This window comes from Neolamprologus multifasciatus, chromosome 18, assembly GCF_963576455.1.
Source record: "Neolamprologus multifasciatus chromosome 18, fNeoMul1.2, whole genome shotgun sequence".
In the NCBI taxonomy this organism is placed as follows: Eukaryota; Metazoa; Chordata; class Actinopteri; order Cichliformes; family Cichlidae; genus Neolamprologus; species Neolamprologus multifasciatus.
This window is the reverse complement of record NC_140456.1, coordinates 36,145,444-36,167,011: the sequence shown is the minus strand read 5'-3', so window position 1 is coordinate 36,167,011 and position 21,568 is coordinate 36,145,444. Positions and strand designations below refer to the sequence as shown.

The window sequence follows — 21,568 nt, the reverse complement described above, 5'->3', positions numbered from 1 at the left end:
ATATGCTCTCTCCTTCTAGTCCCTGTCAGGACTCTTGCTGCAGCATTTTGGATTAACTGAAGGCTTTTCAGTGAGTTTTTTGGACATCCTGATAATAATGAATTACAGTAGTCTAGCCTGGAAGTAATAAATGCATGAACTAGTTTTTCAGCGTCACTCTGAGACAGGATATTTCTAATTTTAGAGATGTTGCGCAAATGGAAGAACGCAGTCTTACATATTTGTTTAATATGTGCGTTGAAGGACATATCCTGGTCAAAAATGACTCCAAGGTTCCTCACAGTGTTACTGGAGGCCAAGGTAATGCCATCCAGAGTAAGAATCTGGTTAGATACCATATTTCTAAGCTTTTCAGCGCCGAGTACAATGACCTCAGTTTTATCTGAGTTAAGAAGCAGAAAGTTAGTGGCCATCCAAGTCTTTATGTCTTTAAGACATTCCTGCAGTTTAACTAATTGGTGTGTGTTATCTGGCTTCATGGACAGATAGAGCTGGGTGTCATCTGCATAGCAGTGAAAATGTATGCTATGTCTTCTAATGATGCTGCCTAGGGGAAGCATGTATAATGTAAACAGAATTGGTCCTAGCACCGAACCCTGTGGAACTCCATAATTAACCTCAGTGTGTGAAGAGGACTCTCCATTTACATGCACAAATTGGAGTCTATTAGATAGATATGATACAAACCACTGCAGTGCAATACCTGTAATACCTACAGCATGTTCTAATCGCTCTAATAGAATATTATGGTCAACAGTATCGAATGCTGCACTAAGGTCAAGAAGGACAAGCACAGAGATGAGTCCACTGTCAGAGGCCATAAGAAGATCATTTGTAACCTTCAATAAAGCTGTTTCTGTGCTGTGATGAACTCTGAAACCTGACTGAAACTCTTCAAATAAACCATTCCTCTGCAGATGATCTGTTAGCTGTTTGACAACTACTCTTTCAAGGATTTTTGATATGAAAGGAAGGTTGGAGATTGGCCTATAATTAGCTAAGACTGCTGGGTCTAGAGATGGCTTTTTGAGTAAAGGTTTAACTGCAGCCACCTTGAAGGCCTGTGGTACATAGCCGATTATTAGAGATAGGTTGATCATATATAAGATCGAAGAATTAATCAATGGCAGGACTTCTTTGAGCAGTTTTGTAGGAATGGGGTCTAAAAGACACGTTGATGGTTTGGAGGAAGTAATTATTGAAGTTAACTCAGAAAGATCGATTGGAAAAAAAGAGTCTAACTTAACATCAATGGAACTAAGAGTAGCTGTAGATAATATTACATCTGTGGGATGATTATTGGTAATTTTTTCTCTAATGATAAAAATTTTATTTGTGAAGAAGTTCATGAAGTCATCACTAGTTAACGTTAAAGGGATGGTTGGCTCAAAAGAGCTCTGACTTTTTGTCAGCCTGGCTACAGTGCTGCAGAAGGTATGGCAGGGATAACTCAAAAACAAGGAGGATGATGGCCCTCGAGGACTGGAGTTTGACACCCCTGTTTTAGAGCATCGAACTGTTTAACTGCAAGATGTTTGTGCTTCAGTGTTGGTGAGTGAAAGTATAGTAATTAGAAGATAAGTGTGTATTTGTGATACATACATAGTCTTTGGAAACATTTTTGCTGTTTAGCTGATAACTGTCGTCAGTTCTGTCAGGCAAAAACAAACAAAGTGGCAGCTCAAGTTCGCTGTTATGTCACAGGTTTCATAGGTCAATAATTGACATGTACTCCACGAAAAACTATTCACAAGTGGATCTGTGACTCTAAAACAGTCACATAAAAAGTACATTTTCCTGGCTAAATGGGTGCATAGTGGGACATCTTTTTCTTCTTCATTTTCCTGTGCACTTCCAGGAAGCTGCAGATTTATGTCTGGAAAACAACATGTTGTCATATATATATATATATATATATATATATATATATATATATATATATATATATATATATATATATATATATAACTGTGCTGCATTTACTGAATTAAAAACCGGAAACAAACAAAAAGCAGTACTTTGACTTTATTTTGAAAAGCCCGACAGGAAGCATCGACGCTTACTTCGGCGAACATAACCAGGCTCACCTGCTGCAGCAGAGCTGGAGGACAGCGAGTGGGTGAGCGTCTCTGAGGTACCTGCGGAGGACCAGCGTGACCGAAGGGCTCATCTCCTCAGTATCACACGCGTTTCCACGATGAACGGTCTGAGTGTCGCCACAGCGGTCCAACACTTCTGGAGGAGACGCTGTCTGGAGTCGTGCGCTAGCACGGCTTTTTAAAGCCTACCAGCCACCATATTTTCAGGGGCGACGGACCCCATCAGGAAGCACCGACACTTCCAGCTCACCTTGCCCGGCGATGGGGGTCCGCCGTTAGAGGCTTGGGAGCTAGGGAGGGTCGAGGGGGGAGGGGGGGGGGCGGCCGCAGTTTCGGCAAAATTACGACGGGAATCAGGTACAGCTCCCTGTCTCCCGGCAACGGGGGAGACCAGCGGGCGCTCGTGATGTCTCGTGCCAAGGAGCGACTGAAAGGCGGGAAGGAGACCAAGGACAGCGTCACCCTGCTGCCCTGCTTCTATTTCGTAGAGGTGAACATCTGTCCGTCTGTTACGATGTAAAAGGCTGTCAGTGATGGGTCTGTGCTGCTCTGGTGGTGGAGGGAGGGAGGGGGGCAGCAGGTGCTCCTCACAGATGCTCGTCGCTGTCCTGGGAGCAAACACAGAGAAATCACCTGTTAAATTGTTGTGGATGCACACTGAGGATGCTTTTAGGTTGGCCAGGCAGGCTGTAATGGTACAGCAGTGATGTTTACCTGGTGTCTCAGAGCCCAGTGACTCTGCATCCTCTGTTACATTGCCTTTGCATACAGCAGATTTGTTGGGGACAAAGATTTGGGATCAAACATCGTCAGTGTGCAGATATCGTTCATGGCTCACACGTCGATCAGCAGACAGAAAGCAGTGAGGAGAGTCCAGATTTAATGCTGCACTACTGCAGCTTACTTTCATTGTGTTTGGAATAATCAGGATTAGCACATTAGCAGCCACAGGTTCGGGTTTAGTCTGTTCCCGACAGATCAGTGCGAGGCTGGACCTGCACAGTCATTTCTCTGCTCTTCTGGGCTAAATCCTGCTGCTGCATTCAGTTCATACGCCCACAGACTGTGAAGCAGCCTTCTTCCCGTAGGCTCCACAATCTGCAGCGTTCTTCTAGCAGCATTAAAAACAAGACATCTCTGTCTTTAATAACAATAGCAGTGATATTGGTTTTGGCCCATTAAGGCTGCCTTTGTTTTGATCTGTATTTCTAGTACTGACTGCAGAACATGATAATAATATTTCATCTGTTGCTTTATACTGTCAGGTTAGTGCGTGCAGAGATGATTTGTTAGTCTAACTTTACACTGAATTAAACATCAGCCTAACTTCTGCCTGCTTGTCACCATATCTAAGGTGTTTACGTCTTAAAGCTGCGCCAGCAGTGCTTTTGTTCCCAGTTACAATTGTGCTGCACCAGGAAAATGACATTTTCCTCAAGATTTGGACGACAATGTGAACATGTAGGGCGTAGACTGGGCTATGTTGCTGCTCACACTCTACGTACACACCAGCAATGGAGTTTAATAGGAAGCAAAGATTTTACTTTATTTAGACATGCAACCTGCTGAGACTGTAAACAGCTAAGAAACCATCTGACTACACAATAAGATGCTTTCCATGATGAATCAGCATCTGATGGGCTGAGGTGCCAAACCCTGACAGAGCTGTTGACACCGACTGTTGTGCCTTGCTCCTGTCCTCTGTACTGATGGTTTGACCCAAAGTTTTGATTCCTCTCTCTGTAAGATCCCTTCCTGCTGATAGTCAGGCCAGTTCTTGTGTCTTTTCTCTCCGTTTCTCTTTGTAAAGGCTGGCTTGTTGCAGGTGCATCTCTCAGGTCAAGATTTAGGTCTTTGATGGATTTTTTCCCTCATTTCTTAATGTTGTGAATTTTGGATACCGTTCATCTGCTGTCGACAGAGCCACTTGTGCTTTTTTCCTTCACCTTTTTAAGGACACTGTGCACACCATATGGCAATGTGTCAAGTTTTCATACATAAGGGAAGGTGAAACACCGAGCAGAAGCAGCATGCTGTTGGTGCAGAAATATTCCACCAGCAATGTCGGTCAAATTGTGTTTTTGAGACAAGCCTGCAAATAACAGACAACCAAATATAAATGATCTTTGTTATTTGCAGGCACAACACTGGTGCATATGCTTGGTGTTTATGCATGAATAATAGTTATGTCAGTTACTTAACAAACAAGAATCATTGCTCTGAAAATGTTCAGGTACAAGGACTGGACTGAAAATGAACGACAAATGTCCCAAGAGAATTTTTGACAAACCTGCAAACTGCTGCTGAAGATCGCTGATGTGTTTGACCACACAGCGTCATACATGAGTAGAATTATTTCTTAAAATCTGCAGTAGTATTTCGCCAATTTGTTGCTAGATTTAGACATTTTTCAAGTTGCCTTTAGCAGAAATCTGGTGACAGGATCTTACTGCTTTGCAACGATGATGAATGTCTTTCCCTGTTGTGTTTATTGGTTGTGTGAAAAACCAGAGAGCAGCAGTGTGAATGTGCTTGTGAATTTCTGAGTGATCTACTTTTAACTAGCTGAAATGTCAACGTGCCTTTAACTCACGTTGGTGATTTTGCTGTTTATCAAATTAGACGTGTCATTGTTCGCCACCCCAACCCTCCATTTGCTGCGGGAAGCTTTGATTATTTGTTGCTGATTCCTCCGAAACCTCCAAAGGTCAAAAATCAGTGTTCAGGAGTGTACACGCTGTCCTGTTGTGTACTGTGCAAAGGCGCCACTGGAAGTCAAATCTCAGTTTGTTTTTACTAATTACTGACTGATTAATTAATGACAAGTAGACAAGAAAAGAACACGTGTGAGTCTGTGAAAGCATTTCTGTGAGTTTGATTAATGACGCTGTTCAGGAAACCTCTGACAGTGTCTGGCTCTGCCATCACCTCCTGTAGGCCACTTGTTCTGGTACCACAGGTCGTAACATGACGTGGCACAGAGTAAGACCTTTTGGCAGTACCAGGGGCATGTGGAGTATATGCATGTGCACGTATCTGTGCAAGCATTAGCAGACAACCCTATTTCCTCCTTAAATGTTAACGTCTGGCTCCGAACACACCAGAACAACAACATGGCACCAATGTGTCGTCCAAACCAGTGGCTGAGGTTCCTTAGAGTGTGTGGCAGAAACAGGAGTCCAGAGAAAGGATGGGAGGTAAAACCACGCCTGGCTGCTTGGTGTCTGACAGCACAGCGAGTCTTTGAACGCTCGAATTTTCTCTTTATGGTCCCTTCACTTACTGTCATGTTTGAAGTTGGACGTTGGATACGTGGCTATTTCTGGCCCTGAGACATAATCGTTCCAGTGGTCAGGCCCAGCTAAATCTAAAGGCATTAGTGGGAAGGCATGCCAGGACAATTCTGACAGTCCATCGCACAGAACAACCTCTACACAACTCTCTATATTCACTCACACACCCAGCTTTCAGGCCTGTTGACATTTTTCTGCTCTGTGATGCACAGTAACACCGATGATCCACGCCATCTACCGACCCAGATTCCCTAGTCAGTCTTCCCAAAATGTTGTATATTCAGCTAAAATGTGTGAATTTCATATGAATGTGTAATGAAGAGGAAGCCTGCTTGCATGTAGGGTTTGCTGATTCTGTGCTACACATAAAATACTGCCGTGCGATGCTAACTGTGAGGCGCACGGTTCATGAATTGTTTGCCCCTGGCACAGAGTTTAGGTTAAAACTCTCTGTCAATCACAGTTTCTCTGTCTTTCCATGACACAGTCGCTCTGTGTCTGGTACATTACATCTCACACACTGTCACACCATCCTACCCACTAACTGGCTGCTAGGCAACATGGCCCACTGAATGGGGTGTATTTTTATATCGCTGCATTCAGAGCTACAGACGTTAAGAGGAGGAAAACATCCTTACTGTAGCCTGCTTCCCTCTGTGCACAGTATCCACAAAGGCTTTGCTTTGTTTGGCACATCGTCAAATTGCTCTTCCTGTATGTACTTAATAAAACATCCATGAGGATTAAAGGGAAGTCATTGACGACAGCTGAGTAAATGATAGATCATTGTCTCTGTGTGAAATATGCTTTTCTGTCACTGAAGCAGGCGTCTGTAGGCCAGTAAATCAACTCAGTAGGCTGATAACTATGAAACACAGTAAGTTTATATTATTACTAAATATTACACTAGTCCTGAGACTGCTGCATTCAGTTCAGTATTTATATGGCACCAGTGGGCTCGAGGGTTAGCAGTGCTGTTTGTGATGTGGCACACTATTAAAAACACAGATTATTATGAAGATCAAGCAAAGCTAGTCTATTTCATGTTTTGGTATGTGAAGTCAACCTAATAGTAGGGCTGATGAATCAGATCATCATCCACTGGACGTAAAACCTACAGCTTATGCACCAGCATGCATTATGTAACTATCATCAGATTACAGCTGGAAGTGTTTAAGCTATGTGCTAATTAAAAATAAAGACAGGATGATAGTTTATTCAACGTTTTAATATAATGCAATATTAAAGGTCTTATGCAGCACACCACAAACATACAACATATTGAGTTTCCCTAATAAACCCAAACCCTACAAGTCCCTTTCCTCCCCCTCCACCCCCGCCCTCCCTACCAGCACATATCACCTTTACAGCATAACCATAACGTTCCACTGACACCACAGGTTAACATAACGAACAAGGAGAGAGGTACAATAGGTCAGTGCTGTAAAACAAAAAGAAGAAAATTACATGTACTAACTTGCCTATTGCACATTCCTGAGTAACCTTTTGGTCTCTAATTCCCTTTAGCCAGTTTTGGACTGTTGAGGGGTTTTCATGGTTGACCCTAGCTGAGCATAGCTCTAAGTACAAGATATCTAAGAAGGCATGTAACCAGTGTTTCACCAAGAGATCACGTGGTGGTAGCCACCTCTGAACCACTAGCTTTTTGGCTGCAGTTATGCCTGCCAGCCATAATTTGCGCGCTTTCATTGTCATTGAAAGCCTAAAGTCATTAAGTAGGAGATGTAGTAGTGGGTCAGCAGGGAGACTGATATTTGTCAGTGATGACAGTAACTTTTTTACCTTGCTCCAGAATAAGAACACATCAGGACATTCCCATAGAGCAGGGTCGGCAACCTTTCTCATGAGGAGTGCCATTTAAAATTCCCTCAGAGGTCAGTGTGCCATATGATTGCATTAGCAATAAATTTAATAAAGAGAAGAAGAGGCAGCTGTGCAGCAAAGACAGAATAAATCCAGCTTTGTGTCTTTTTCAGCTGAAGTCCGGGACAAACTGTTCCTTTTCACCTCAACATGAAACGCGTAATATTTTCTCTGAATACGAGACCATTCCGTCTTTTTACGGAACATTTGGCAGCTCTACTAACTAACCTTATGAATAAAATAAAGTTCACTATCAGTAACATCATAGCACCACCCAGCTGTATAGAAACTCTGTCATGCTAGCTAGTAGCAGTACGGGTTATTGTAACTGACTGTAAAAAGTCAGAACAACGAAAATAAACTAAACTTGGTTTATATCTGACCCAGATAGACTGCAGCTCATAACTTCTTACCTGAAGTTCAGTTCACCTGACGCTCGGACCGGCGGCCACCTCGGGTCTCTGCTCCTCCTGCCTTCCCTTTCTCTCATCCACCTGCTGCCTCCACCACTTGCTAATGTTACTGAATCTGTGGAAGCTAGCCATAACCGCCACCAAACAACTGAGTTATTTTTACACACTGACCAGCATCTGGCCAATCCACCACCTTTCGTTGTTTATACCGTGATAAAGAAGAAGAAAAAAGTCACCGGGCCACCGAGCAAATGCCGAGTATGCCGGATGGCCAGTCCAGCTATGGTCGTGCCATCAGTTAACCCAGTTAACACGCATTCTCTATGGCAGGGGTCGGCAACCCTAGGCACGCGTGCCACAGTTGGCACGTGTGCCTAGGGTTGTATCTGTATTTGTATTTGTTGAGGAGGGAAAAGTATTTGTATTTGTATTCGAGTAAAATTCAAAATGGGCGTAAAAATCCAGTTATGGTAAAAATATATATATTCAACAAAAATAGTGATGCAGTTCAGCCTCAGCTTTCTCTGTTGCTGTGTGGGGCGGCCCGTGTCAGTCAGCTCTTTATCATGTTACTCATCCGGGCATGCACTGCGGTCTCATAAGGAAACTCAGCTTTTTGATATAAAGTTTTTCCTTGTTCCTGAATACAAATATTTTTTAAGTACTTGTTCAAAATAATTAATTGTAAATAACACGTTATTTGTGCCTTTCCGAGTAGCATATTCGGGTTCGGCTCCAGCCCTAGTAGCACTCGATGTGCAGTAAGGATGAGAGGTTATTTTCATCTGGAATCCTTTCTGAGGAGTTAAGTACATTCAATGGCATATCTTATCATGGATAAATTGGTGGCTGGGATTCTTTGATGAACTGGCAACATTGGCCCAGGTTGTGGTCCATCTTCTCTTGTTGGTCTGCCAGGTCTTTTTGCCATTCTTTAATAGAAAGATTTTGGGATTTTAACCGCTTTAATTGATTCAAGTAGATAGATGAAGCTATTTTTTTAGGTGAGTTTTGCACCAGCTCTACAATTGAGTATAACTTTAAATTGTCTCCCCACTGGATATTATGCGATTTGAGGGCTGAGCGTAATCTAAAATAGTGAAATAATGACTGCTCTGGGACTCTATAGCGAGTAACCAGCTCCTGGAAACTAAGCATTTGAATTTGTACCATTTAAATCCTCTAACACCTGGATAGGGCTTTGAGCCCATGGGCTTTTAGTGAAGGTTTTGGACCCAGTTAGCAACTGATATTTTGCCATACAGGGGTGTGCTTGTGCCACGTTGTTAGTCCACCTAAGAACTTTACCTGAAAGTCTAAAAGATTTCAATAAATACGAAATTATAGGCCCCTGTCGCAATGAGCACTGTTTAAGTGAAATCCCAGAGAAAACAAAGTGTTGTAGTGTAATTGAGGTTACAAGGTGTTTTCCAATGTCCAACCATGGGGCCATTGCATCTGGATCCAACCATTGCCTGATATGTTTCAATGTGAATGCCAAATGGTATAGTTTGAAATTCGGGACTGCCCGTCCTCCTTCTGGACTAGATTTTTGTAATATATCCCACTTTATACTACAGATGGCACGATACCACTTTTTTATGTCCGATACGATATTAATCCGATATAGTGTATTTTTTGATCAATAAAATAGTTTTTTAAATATCTAAATATCTATACTTTTTGTATAAGTTTATGCCCAAGTTAAAAAACAAAAACAAACTAAAGCTATTCTGTTATACCTGTATGCAAAAAATACACTGCACCCAAAATATTTCATAGTTCAACAAAACTGATGAATCTAATAAACTTAAACTTGCTCCATCCTCCCTATTCTGGGTACTTAGTGGAAATATTAAGCAGCCTAACTAACAGGGTTGCAAACTCACAGCAAAAAGAAAAATAGGGAACCACCCCGCACCCTCCACCTCATGATGCTTAATTGACGTAATCGACTTTAATTTGATGCACGTGAAAAAAAATGCACAGAAATCAATTATTTTTCTACAATAATAAAATAGATTTAATATCTTCCTTCAACAGAACTGCAGACTGCACAGATGGTATCTTCCCAAAGGAAAAAGTACTATAGCTTACCAAGTTAAAAATTTGACTTAATAGTTCCGATATATAATAATGGACTTCTATACATTTCATATCAGATTAAAGCTTTGGTTGTAAGATTCAGATAATTATTTATTAAAAGCTCGACATTTTAAATGAGAATAAGAAAGAAAAGTATGTCTTTGTGCCCCCTTTTCCCTGTTGATGCCCTATCGGCCCCCCTGGCTACACTTTGCTAGCTCCGCCCCTGCACAGTTACGTCAGCTGTAGAAAAAGATCCTGGTGTAGAAATAATATTAAATAAATTCTAACAACAGCTGATCAAGCTTAAACGTGCTGCTGTTGTTCAGCCGCTGGTTTCCTCTTTCTGGTGCAAAGTGGGCGATAAACAAACAAGAGAGAAAAGCCGATCAGCTGATCATTGATCAGTTTCATGATTGAAGTAGCACCAGGAGAGAGAGAGAGAGGCAGTAGCCCCATATATCGGTTGTTAAGCTTAACGCTGGAATGCTTTACAAACATTCAGAGATGAACTTGCACACTTGCTTTACTTCTCTGGGATACCTTTCTCTGAGATTAAATGCTGGTTTGGTAGCGAGGCTCCAAATGCTCAACCAGACTGCCGACAGGTCTCGCACGCCACAGCCGCTCTATCACGTGACACATACTGCTCCGACGTGCTGAGGTTATAAGCTGAGTTATGCCATCTCGCAAGGATCCCCTTCGATTCCCACTGGTAGGTTAATGATTCTGATGTTGTTTCTCCGTTCTCGATCTTCCAACTCATTAATCCTGAGTGTGAGCTTGCCCATTTCAGTTATACAGTTGTTAGCATCTTTTTTGACTTGGCGGACTGAGCCCTGTAGGTTATCGACCTTGACCAGTGGCATATCCACTTTAGCTGCCTGCATGTTTAAGTTGTCTTGGACTGACCGCAGCAAGGTTACATTTTGAGAAATACTTGCACCGACAGGCGATAAAGCTTGGTCCAAGGCTTCACATGTTTTTCATCACGCTGTGCAATGTTTCACTTTTGACTTCGGCTGCTCGTAAAAAAGGATACACTAACTTCACTATAAGTGCCTAGAAAGGGAGAGTACAGACGGAGCTCAATGTGGCGTGACCATGTCTCTACATGCCTCACCGAAAGTCCTCGATAGTTTATTAAACTTTTAATGAAATTTGCAGATTGTCTCAGTGGTGTTTAATAAACTCAGCCATCTGATCCTTCATATCTAAAATATAACAGGACACTTGAGTAAATTTTCGAGCATCTCACACTTCTGTTTAACCAGTTTTCTGTTTGATGTTTATTCAGCTGTGTGAAAACTATAACTTTAATCTCAGCCAAACCGATTTACTCAGGAACAAATAAAACACTGAAAAAAGCCAAACAATCACATTTTTAAGTTATCTAAGTGACTTATATATCATGTTTAACCTGAGTAGCGAAAGGCCGTGGGGGTCTGAAAATGATGTGCCGTGAGTTTGGTGTTATCGCCGGCTCTAGTGACCTCCCGGTCAGTTATCGAGCTGGTGGGTAACAGACGTCTCCGAAAACGTCGGAGCGCTTTACAAATATGTGATATCTTGATAAACCGAGCAGATATATGAAGTGTACACAGCTACATTCTCACCTGAAAATGTTAAAAGTTTATTTTGTGACCCAGAAAGAGTAATAAGAGTAATATTAAAACTAAGTAGCTGCCGCCATCGTTGGAAACTGGAATTAGCTGGATCGAGCTATGAATTCTGGGATAGGCTGGGCCACAAAGGATACACGCGACCCATCCTTCAAATCTGGGGAAAAGGCGGACACATTTGGAGGACTCTTTGAATTTAGACAGCTTTCGTCGCATCGCTGTGACATAATCGGCCTAGAAATGCGGCCTCAGGAGGATGCAGCCCCTGACGGAGACTGCTTTTTCTTCTTTGGCGTTTAAGGGCAGCTGGCATCCTTGTAGATGCAGTGCTGCCATCTTCTGTTTCAGTCCATTATTACACTTTTAAGTCCTACAACTACCGGTCGATCTACGCCCCTACCCTCACCTATGGCCACGAGCTGTGGGTAGTGGCTGAAAGAACGAGATCGCGAGTACAAGCGGCGGAAATGAGCTTCCTCCGAAGGGTGGCTGGCCTCTCCCTTAGAGATAGGGTGAGAAGTTCGGCCATCCGGGAGGGGCTCAGAGTAGAGCCGCTGCTGCTCCACATCGAAAGGAGCCAGCTGAGGTGGTTCGGGCATCTGACAAGGATGCCTCCTGGGCGCCTCCTGGGTGAGGTGTTCCAGGCATGTCCCACCGGGAGGAGGCCCCGGGGCAGACCCAGGACACGCTGGAGAGATTATATCTCTCGGCTGGCCTGGGAACGCCTTGGTGTTCCCCCGGATAAGCTGGAGGAGGTGGCTGGGGAGAGGGAGGTCTGGGCCTCTTTGCCATGACCTAGGTGACTGAGAACCAACACAGCTTATTAGGCTGCTGCCCCCGAGACCCGGCCTCGGATAAAGCGGAAGAAGATGGATGGAAAATATTTTATAATTTCCATCCATTGTTTGCTGCTCCTGGTACAGTTACGAGCGCTCCATTGATGTTTAGTGTAGTCATCTGGGTTAAACATGACCAGCTGCTGGTGTTCCCTCGTCTGCAGCCTGGTTGTACTCAGTGCTGTGCGTTTGCCCCAAGTAGTGAAACAAGTTTGTTTCTTGCATATCTTCAAAGTACTGTGCTTGGTAGGTTGTTGACGCAGATACTTTATGATCAGACAAGCAGCTCTTGCTCTCAGACATGCCTGGGCTCATTCATTACACTAAGGAACAAGAAAATGGCATTGCTATAGCAATGAAATCACTATATGACATATGTGGCACACTCCTACTTTCAACTGGGGTGGGCTCTTCAAGCAAAAGTACTATTAATCAGCCTCTTGTACCCAGTTCTGCTTGACCTTTGACTTGCTTGTTTTACCTGAACCAATCATCTTTGGCATGTTTCATCTTTTTGTACAGTAGCAGCTACACACGTTCTTTGGATTATTTTGAAATTTGATATCTTGTTATATTTTCTGGCAGACTAGCCAGAAAATATAATATAAAATATGGAGCACGCATTGTTGCTTACCATTATTGTAGTGTAAAGCGCTTCGGGGTCCTTAGGGACTAAGTAAAGCACTATACAAATACAGGCCATTTACCATTATTAAAAACAACAATACATTTGGATGTATGTGTTTATTTACACAAGAGACATATTGTCACAAGTCATCATTAGCAGTATTTTCTTCTGCAGGTGTGGAATGACTAGGGGTGGGTTTTTATAATCGATTTATCGATTAAAATCGATTCTGGCTTGGATTATGTAAAATCGATTCATTAAAATCCTGAATCGATTTTTTTAATATAAATTTATTTTGCCCGAAATGCCAGAATCTCTGGTGAAATCTCACAAAATTTCAACAACCACCAAACAGCTAAGACAGTAAATGAGAGCAGGAACACGGATTCTGCACAAAGACTTAAACACACAGCGCAGCCCGCGGATCAGAATCAGTGAGATGTCGAATTTCTCACAGTCGGGGCTGAAAGCCGACAGCTGCTGATTCTGATCTGTCGGCGGGTCGAGCTTTGTGTTCACGCCCTTTATGCGCTGATTCTAAAGCTGTTAGTTTGATGTCTCTCCAAACAATATTGACCGAACCAGCAGCAAAAGAAGATCCAAACTACACTTCACATAAACAACGTCATGTATTCACTCTGACTTTTACTGTTTTGCTTCGACCACGATGCACAGCTCTCTCTCTCTCTCTCTCTCTCTCTCTCTCGCTCTCTCTCCCCCCCTCTCTCTCTGTACTGTTTTCTGCATTATTCGCTTGCTTGTTACGCACAAGTCTACCGTTGTTTACAGCGCTATCGGCCGACTTTTTTTTTTTCTGTTTTATATACTTCCGAAAAGAAAACCTAATTTCTGCCGTTCAATGCTGAACAAATTTAAACTTTTTAAAATTATGCAAAATGCAAAATGCTTAGCCATGTCGCTAATAAAACCGCTGTAACTTCAGAGGTAATGTTCATATGTTGATTAATGGTTTTCTTTCATTTTTGATCTACTGCAGAATATTTTTATAAAATCCCAGGCCAGGAAAAATCACCTTCATGTGTTTCTGTGTTTTATCTTCAGCTACTTTGACACAAAGGCATCTGCTGTGATGCTCACACCTTTGATAAAGTCTTGCGTGTGTCAGCTTCCTTTTTATAGATACAAAAATATGTAAATGTACTAATCTGAATTATAATATTTCTGACTGTCAAAATTTCCCATATTCAAATCGAAGTGAATCGAATCGAATCGAATTAAATCGAATCGTGGATCGAATCGATTCTGGACCTTGTGAATCGGAATTGAATCGATTCTAAAAATCAGTGATGATACCCAGCCCTAGGAATGACATGTTGTCTGTCGTCATCTGATTGGATTAGCCAAGATGCTAATGCTAAAATCGCTACCTGTTTATGTGGAAAGACAGACAGATAAAGGCTGATTGGAACGATACAGAAAAATAATAATAATAGTAAAAAACAACAGTTTTTAGAAATCTTTAACTCTTTCTTATAATTGCTGTCATTATTAAAACAATTTCTTAAAATAGATGAAATATCACCACTTAGTTCAATCGATGTGAACCCTGCTGTGAGCTTGTGTCAGTTTAACAACATGATGGTTTCTGTGTCTCCGTGTTCGTTCTTGATCTTTTCCATGAAATTATGTGGTTCCACCTGAAAGCTGTATATTTGCTCGTTAAATTTTTAATTAGTCTGCTGAGCTACCAGCTGTTTTTACAGTCTTCCTTAACACCTCAAGCAAACCCTGCTGCTGTTTGCAGGACGTCCTGCAGCCAGCAAAGGAACCTAACTTATTTGTTTGTGTATGACATGAGTTTGGTCTGTTTTCCCTCCCTTGATCCTTAAAATTTGAATCTTCATTGTGGACACAATTTAATGAGCAGACTAAGAACTGGAACGGGTGCAGGAGAGTGCTGTGTCCGAGCTGCCCTGGGAGCAGACACGGGTGGAGGTGAAGGCTCAGGGGCAATCACTGGTGGAGCTATAATCATTATTGGCACAGACAAGCTAGCACAACAGTCTTTAGGAGTAGCAACAACAGAAACAGTGCTTACCTGGGCTCCAGATGGAGCGACAGTCCTTGAAGGCTTCAGCTGTGCTACTAGCATAGTCTCAAGTGAAGCTCCACAGAAAGACTCTGCCATGGCAGCTTGGCAACACATTCAGGCTGTGTCTTCACAGGCTGAGAAAAACAACATTCATTGTCTAATTTCTTGGGCTGGTGAACACAGAAACAGTCACAGATGCTCAGTCGGCTCAGGAGCAGAGACATTAGGCTCTGCCAGCTTAGAAACAAGAAACTTTGTTTGTTGCTGACACTGAAACACAACATGTATTCCCAATACTGACTGACAGTCATCAGAGCAAACATGGAGGGAAACGTGTTTTAAGTGCAGTATAGATGTCTGCTGGAGTCATATGTTTGATATGTCCAAGCTGTTGAGCCATACCTGTCATGATGCTGGAGCTCAGGACCCTAAATAGACAAATGAACATTATTTGGTTGCTCAGCAGTAAACAAAATAAGGAGGGGGCCTCTGAGATAAGCAGAGGTCATGGGTGTGAGACCATGTGATGGTGAGTGGGTCAGCTCCAACCCAGGTTAAATACCTGGGACTAGAACTGCAGAAGCTTCTCAGATGAGAGGTGAAACGTTCCTTTCTCCTTAGACTGCCATGACCTAGGTGACTGAGAACCAACACAGCTTATTAGTTGCTTTTGAGCAGCTAAGCCACGTTAGCTAGCTTGTGCTCCTGTGATGCTCTTACCCTGTAGGAGCTAGAGGCCAGTGGTCCTGCTGCTCCAGCACATTCTTCGTGTGCAGGCTGTGATCAGCGGTGCGGCTTCAGTAATAGCTTCTCTGTGTGGATTTAGCCAGCCAAATTTCAAAAAGATATAAACAAATGTTCTGTGAGTTCTACGGCTGGTAGCTGGTATAACAGGTGGAATTCAGTGAGTGAATCTGACCTGCATCATCAGTGTTATAAACTAATGTCTGTTACCTTTGATGTAATCGAGATTTAGCCAGTCCAACATAATGCATCACTGTAAACGTTACCACAGTCCTGCTAACACACCAGTTTATGCTGCGCTAAGCTGCCTGGTATTTTCATGCAACCTGTGAATAACCCAACATTTGCATACGTCAGCTCGTTTTGCAAGATGTTTCAGAAAAACAAGCCAAAAACAAAAAATTTTCCTGCAGCTATCAGTGCTGCACATACATGTTTTCTGCACATGTAGCTCACAGATATGTTTTCTGACAAACTGCGTGGGAACAGTTTGGTGTGTGTTTTTGATTCAGCCATTTGAAATTACGCTGTTGCAGATCACTCTGGCCCACTTTAACACCTGGGTTTCACATATGTGTAGCGCAGATAATTGTATCATTAAATAAGCCAAAAATATGCAATATGATGCTTCTTTCTGTTGAACATTTGACTGACAGGTTAAAGAGATCTAAAATGTAGCACTTTGTCTTTTGTGTTTTTTCTTTAAATCAGTTAAAACATAAAAGTGTTATAAAAGGATAATACAATAAATTTTACATGTACTTAGGTTCTATTTACATTTTATAAAACAGTTGAATGTAATACACCACAAACACAGGAAGGAGTTAATCCAACTTAAAATGGACTTTCAGTTGTTCTGGCTGGTTTAGCAAGACAAGTCAAACTCTGTAAAAAAAATAATTTATGTAGGATGCAAATTATATGTAAATCCAAAAATATTTTTCAATTATATTTTCTTTTTCGGCTTCTTTTAAATCATTCAGTGCCAACCAAAGTCAGATGTGCTCCATAGAAACCTTCCTGCTCGGTCATTCCAACACATCCCAAAGATGCTCTGTTGGACTGAGATCTGGTGACGACAGAGCAGAGTATCCAACTACAATAGCAGGAGGTCCACTCCATCATCCAGTCAATCTGGGGTCCGGACATTTTAAATGAACCAACAAAAATATTTTCTTTCATGTTTATTAAACATTTAATTAACAATATAGATTTATAACTACTGATCAATTATTCATGTGCTCATTACATCATCTGCTGAACAGAAACGTGCAGTCCAGTTCAAGTACTGATATTAAACAAAAACTGTTTAACAAAGAAATTATGCAATAATCTGTTGCACATAAACCAACATTAATGTGTCTTGATGCTCAATCAACCAGGTAAGTAAATCCCAAAAAGTTGATTCTGTTCGTCAGGATGTTTTCAGTGGGAAACGTTTCGTCATCATCAGGTGACGTCTTCAGTCTCAGCTGCAGGTTTCAATCTTATAAACAGGGCATTTGCACAGTGACTGAAACCAGCCCACTGAAGGAACAATGGGCTGTGAGATCAGCTCCTTGATCAATAATATGCAAATTGACCATTGATCACCAACCACTGATCAGTGGTCATGAGTAGCATTCACAGATGGGGAATGGCCATTCGTCTTTCATAGTCCACGTTACATATCTTTGACAGAGCCATCTTCTTTTACCCGCTCTTCTGTGCACCACCAAGTCCTCATTGTTCTGTCAGCAAGTGCGAGCTTCCAAGGTCGTAACTTAGCAACCCGCATCGAATGGCCTGCATTGTTCTTCTTTGTCGTTTTTTTGGCAGTTGGTGGTGCAATACCGCCACCAGCTGGCTTAGAGCGTGGACTAGAACGTCGCTGACCCACATAGCTGCCCATCGCGCCTGTTCAAAAGTCAGCCACTGCAGCCAGCAGGAATAAAATATCTAACGACATGGAAAATGGGAAAATGCTTTAGGTCCGGAGTAAACCCCCTTGATGTCCAGATTTGGACCGGAGTCCAGGGGTTGGGGACCCCTGCTATAGAGTGTATTTGAGTGCAGTGAGCTAATTGCCATGTTCAAAGAAACCAGTGTAAGATTATTTCACCTTTGTGACAAGGTGTGTTATCCTGCTGGAAGCAGGTTGTGTTATCCTGGTAGTTCAGCAGTTTCTGAAACTCAGAGCAGCACCAACGACCACGCTACTTTCATCTTCATTTAAATCACCTTTCTTCCCCACCGTGACACTTGGTTTGAACTTAATCAGGTAGCCTTGATCATGGCTGACTAGATATTTGCATCAACAAGCACTTAAACAGGAGCACTGAACCTAAGTGGCCAATGAATGTACATATAAAATGTGCAGAATAGTTTATTTCGAACATGTAAATATAACTAAAATAACAAGAGAAAAACATAAAAACATCAAGTTTCCATGAATATCTAATGTCTACACAGTGTTTATGCTCAAAAAGGAGTAGCATGACATTTACACGTTTTCTGTTTCAACCCCCTTTTTTCAAATTCCATTATTTTCAAATCAATATTCAGAACTATATACAAGTCTACACTCATATACAACACCCCACTAAATCTCTGAGCCGGGGGGAGGGCAGTAAACGGAGTTATGTTTGGGCATTGCTTCATATGGAGTTATATCTGTGTGTGAATGGGTGGATGACTGGATGTGTAAAGCGCTTTGGGGTCTTTAGGGACTAGTAAAAGCGCTATATAAATACAGACCATTTACCATTTATCTGTGACAAATACCTTAATGAGTACTTTAAGTTAGTTGGGTTACTCTGGCCTTAATCTATAAAAATGAGGACAAGTCTTCAACAGACACAATGAGACAGCTCAATTTCCTCTATTCATGCAGTTTATTGTTTTTAAAGCGTGTGAATTTTTGCATTGATGTATTTTTCTTCATCTCCACACACTTTGTTCATTTGTTTTGCATCGGTCTGTGTTCTGTTCTGCAGCTCCCTATTCTGGCCTCCTCTATTGTCAGTCTTTACTTCCTGGAGCTGACGGATATTTTCCAGCCGGTGCATTCTGGGTACAGTTGTAATGATCGCAGTCTGTCTCTGCCATACATCCTCCCAAGACAGGAAGTCTGTCCATTGCCTTTGCTCTTCAGCCTGGCCTTCGCTGCACCTACTGTCACTGTAAGTACATCTCCACATGTGCAGCTTTCACATTGGCTAGCACAGTAACATAGTGTCTAAAACACCACTTGCTTTCAGGGACTGTGATTACAGGTGTAGGTGGGAATTAGGCTAATCATAATACTGGACTTTCAAACACTAATACTCCAGGGCTGGAATGGTATGGCATACCAGGCATTTGCCCGGTGGGCCGATCACTTTTTGGCTGATCACTGTGCACTGGACCTTCACGCACTGACCGCAGCCTTTTCATTTTCATTACCGACTCCGCCCAGTCAAATCCCTTAATGAAGCCGGGCACTTCCTCTACCGTCGCTGTGGGCTCACGCAAGTTTAGTGTGGAAGAAGTGGTGAAATGTTTTTCAAATTTCCCCACGTTCGCTGTCGGGGCTGCTGCTTCTGCACCATCAACAGTTGTACCAGCAGCAAGCGTTAGGCCTGTTTACCCTCTCATCTCTTTTTGTTCCTTATGCTCCCTCTTTTGTTTTCATCTATATCATTCCCTGCCCACTTTGGTGGATTGTCCCAGTATAGGCTTTCATCAAATTGCAGGTTATTATGTTGTCTTTTTATTTACGTTTAATATAGTGTCTACACATCTTTGAAAAAAGGGTTGTAGTTTCCACAAATAAAACATAACTAAACTAGGTAAATGTATTCCTTGTCTGACTAATAGAGCTGTTAAGTCTCTTTTTTTTGTGGAGACAAATGTAGTAAATTGTGTTTGACTGGGAAAGCAATCTTCCCACAGCAGATCTGCACTCCTACTCATTGCTGATTTGTAGATCTGTTCCCGATGCTGTGGGAGTCTGACCAACCTGAAAGCAGTGAGAGCTCTACACTGTTTCTATGTTGCACTAACAGTTATAATCCAGCCATTTCTCTGTTGACATGAATTATTTTGAACTGACTTTAACTTTTTTAATACAAATGAAGCTTATGCATAAGTTCAATAAAGACGATGCATGGCCTCACATCTGTCCACATCCAGGTGCTGCCAGCTAAATCTAAGCACTCCCGTCGTCACTCATCATCACTGGTCTAGTCCAATCACATTCTCCCGACCTTCTCCAGGCCAATCAGCATTCATGCTGTATACTTTAAATCTCATTGACATCTATCATTCTCCTTGCAGACGGCTTTGTGCAACCCACCTCCTCCCCATCTGCACCTCTCATCACTCAGGCTCCATTCAAGCCACCTTCATCTCCACCACCAGCATCTCGGTCCTGCTTTCACCCACTCCGCTGAGACCACCAGAGTCTAACCACCATCTATATTCTTTTCATCAATAAATCACATTCATTCTTTCTAATCATCTCTCCTCATTGAACTTAATGTTGATCTTTTTTATAGGTAACATGAAAATTATCAATATGTCTTATGAGTTCTTATATGGCTCTCACAGGCTTGTCATTTGTGTCATAGTAACATTAATACATTTGTACAAATTAATATCATGCCGTGTGGTTAAATGTTTGTGCGTGTTGGAAGTTTTTCCCCTCTTTGTTGTAACCACTGTTAAACGACTATTAAATTAGTCGTCGCTATTGATTTTGATAGTCGACTAATCATGGCAGCCCTACTTCGAACCAGTTTTTATAGAGAATCCGTTCTCGGTTCTTTAAAAGCTTCAAGCTTCAAAAGCTTGAAAATAAAAGTTCCAAATGTCAAATAAAAGAAGTTAAAGGCTGTTATGGATTTGTGATTTGTTCTTTTGGGTTGAAGAGCTTTCCATTCTATTTTTTTGTATTTGTTAATCTTGTGTTTTGTATTTCTCTAGTGAATCGGAGTTTGTTATTTCTAAATCTTTGGTTCTTGTTTTGTTACGTTCCCATTTGTGCAGTTCCCTTTCCAATTTGTTCCTAGTCTTGTCTCTGTGTCTTATCAGCGTCTCCAGTTGTAATCCAGTCTTCCTGTTTTCATTTCTCCGTGTTAAGTTCACATGTCTCAGTCAAGGTCTCAGTGTTTGTCATTTCCTGTTTTACTTTGATAGTCTCTTATCCTGTTTGCATTGTGTTCTTTTCTTTGCTTCCTTTTTCTCATTAGTCCATGGTTAGTGTCAACTGTGAGCGGTTCTCTAGTTATCCTCTGTGTGTTTATGTTGTCTCAGGGTTCCCTTTGTTGGGTTCTCACTCCAGGCTGTGTCCCTCTTCCCATGTGCATGTGATTCCTGCGTGATCCCCGTTGTGATCCACGCGGGATCCACGTTGTGATCCACGCGCGATCCACGCTGCGATCCACGCTGCGATCCACGCGCGATCCCCTTTGCGATCCACGCTGCGATCCCTGCTGCGATCCCCGTTGCGATCCACGCGCGATCCCCGTTGCGATCCACGCGCGATCCCCGTTGCGATCCACGCGCGATCCCCGTTGCGATCCCCGTTGCGATCCACGCTGCGATCCACGCGCGATCCCCGTTGCGACGGGACAAATGGACACTGATGTTCTGTACATGTACTGAAAAGAAGGTTCAGTAAACAAGTTGCAACGATACTCCGGTGTAAGGCTCAGTTATTTATTTTTGTTTTTGAAGATGCAACATCTTTTTGGCGACGAGGACATTTAAAGGGAAAGGAGTTTGGGGCGACCAGACTGAAAGAAAAGAGAAGAAGAAAAAAGTGATGGAGTCGGCTACAGGTTTGGTTAGCTTTTCAAAGAATGCAAAAGTTTGCGGCTGGAAATAGAAGGCAGTGACCTCGAAGCGGAAATGGCTACAATTGGCACGCTAGTAGCGTTCGATCCAAAGA

General features: G+C 42.3%; 2 protein-coding genes across 3 annotated transcripts in view; both read left to right on the top strand.

Annotated features, from left to right (window-relative positions):
* LOC146498569 (uncharacterized) overlaps positions 1–21,568 on the top strand; it is a 242,972-nt gene that overhangs the window by 95,038 nt on the left and 126,366 nt on the right. The window lies entirely within an intron of this gene.
* LOC146498574 (phospholipid phosphatase-related protein type 4-like) overlaps positions 1–21,568 on the top strand; it is a 61,039-nt gene that overhangs the window by 3,497 nt on the left and 35,974 nt on the right. The window contains exons 1-2 of one of the 2 annotated variants that reach the window (XM_085140017.1): positions 2,277–2,589; positions 18,633–18,818. In XM_085140017.1, the coding sequence (XP_084996143.1) occupies positions 2,506–2,589; positions 18,633–18,818 (270 nt within the window). In that variant the 5' untranslated portion in view covers positions 2,277–2,505. Of the gene's footprint in view, positions 1–2,276; positions 2,590–18,632; positions 18,819–21,568 lie in introns of those variants that run through there. The other variant, XM_085140016.1, reaches the window with a different exon arrangement.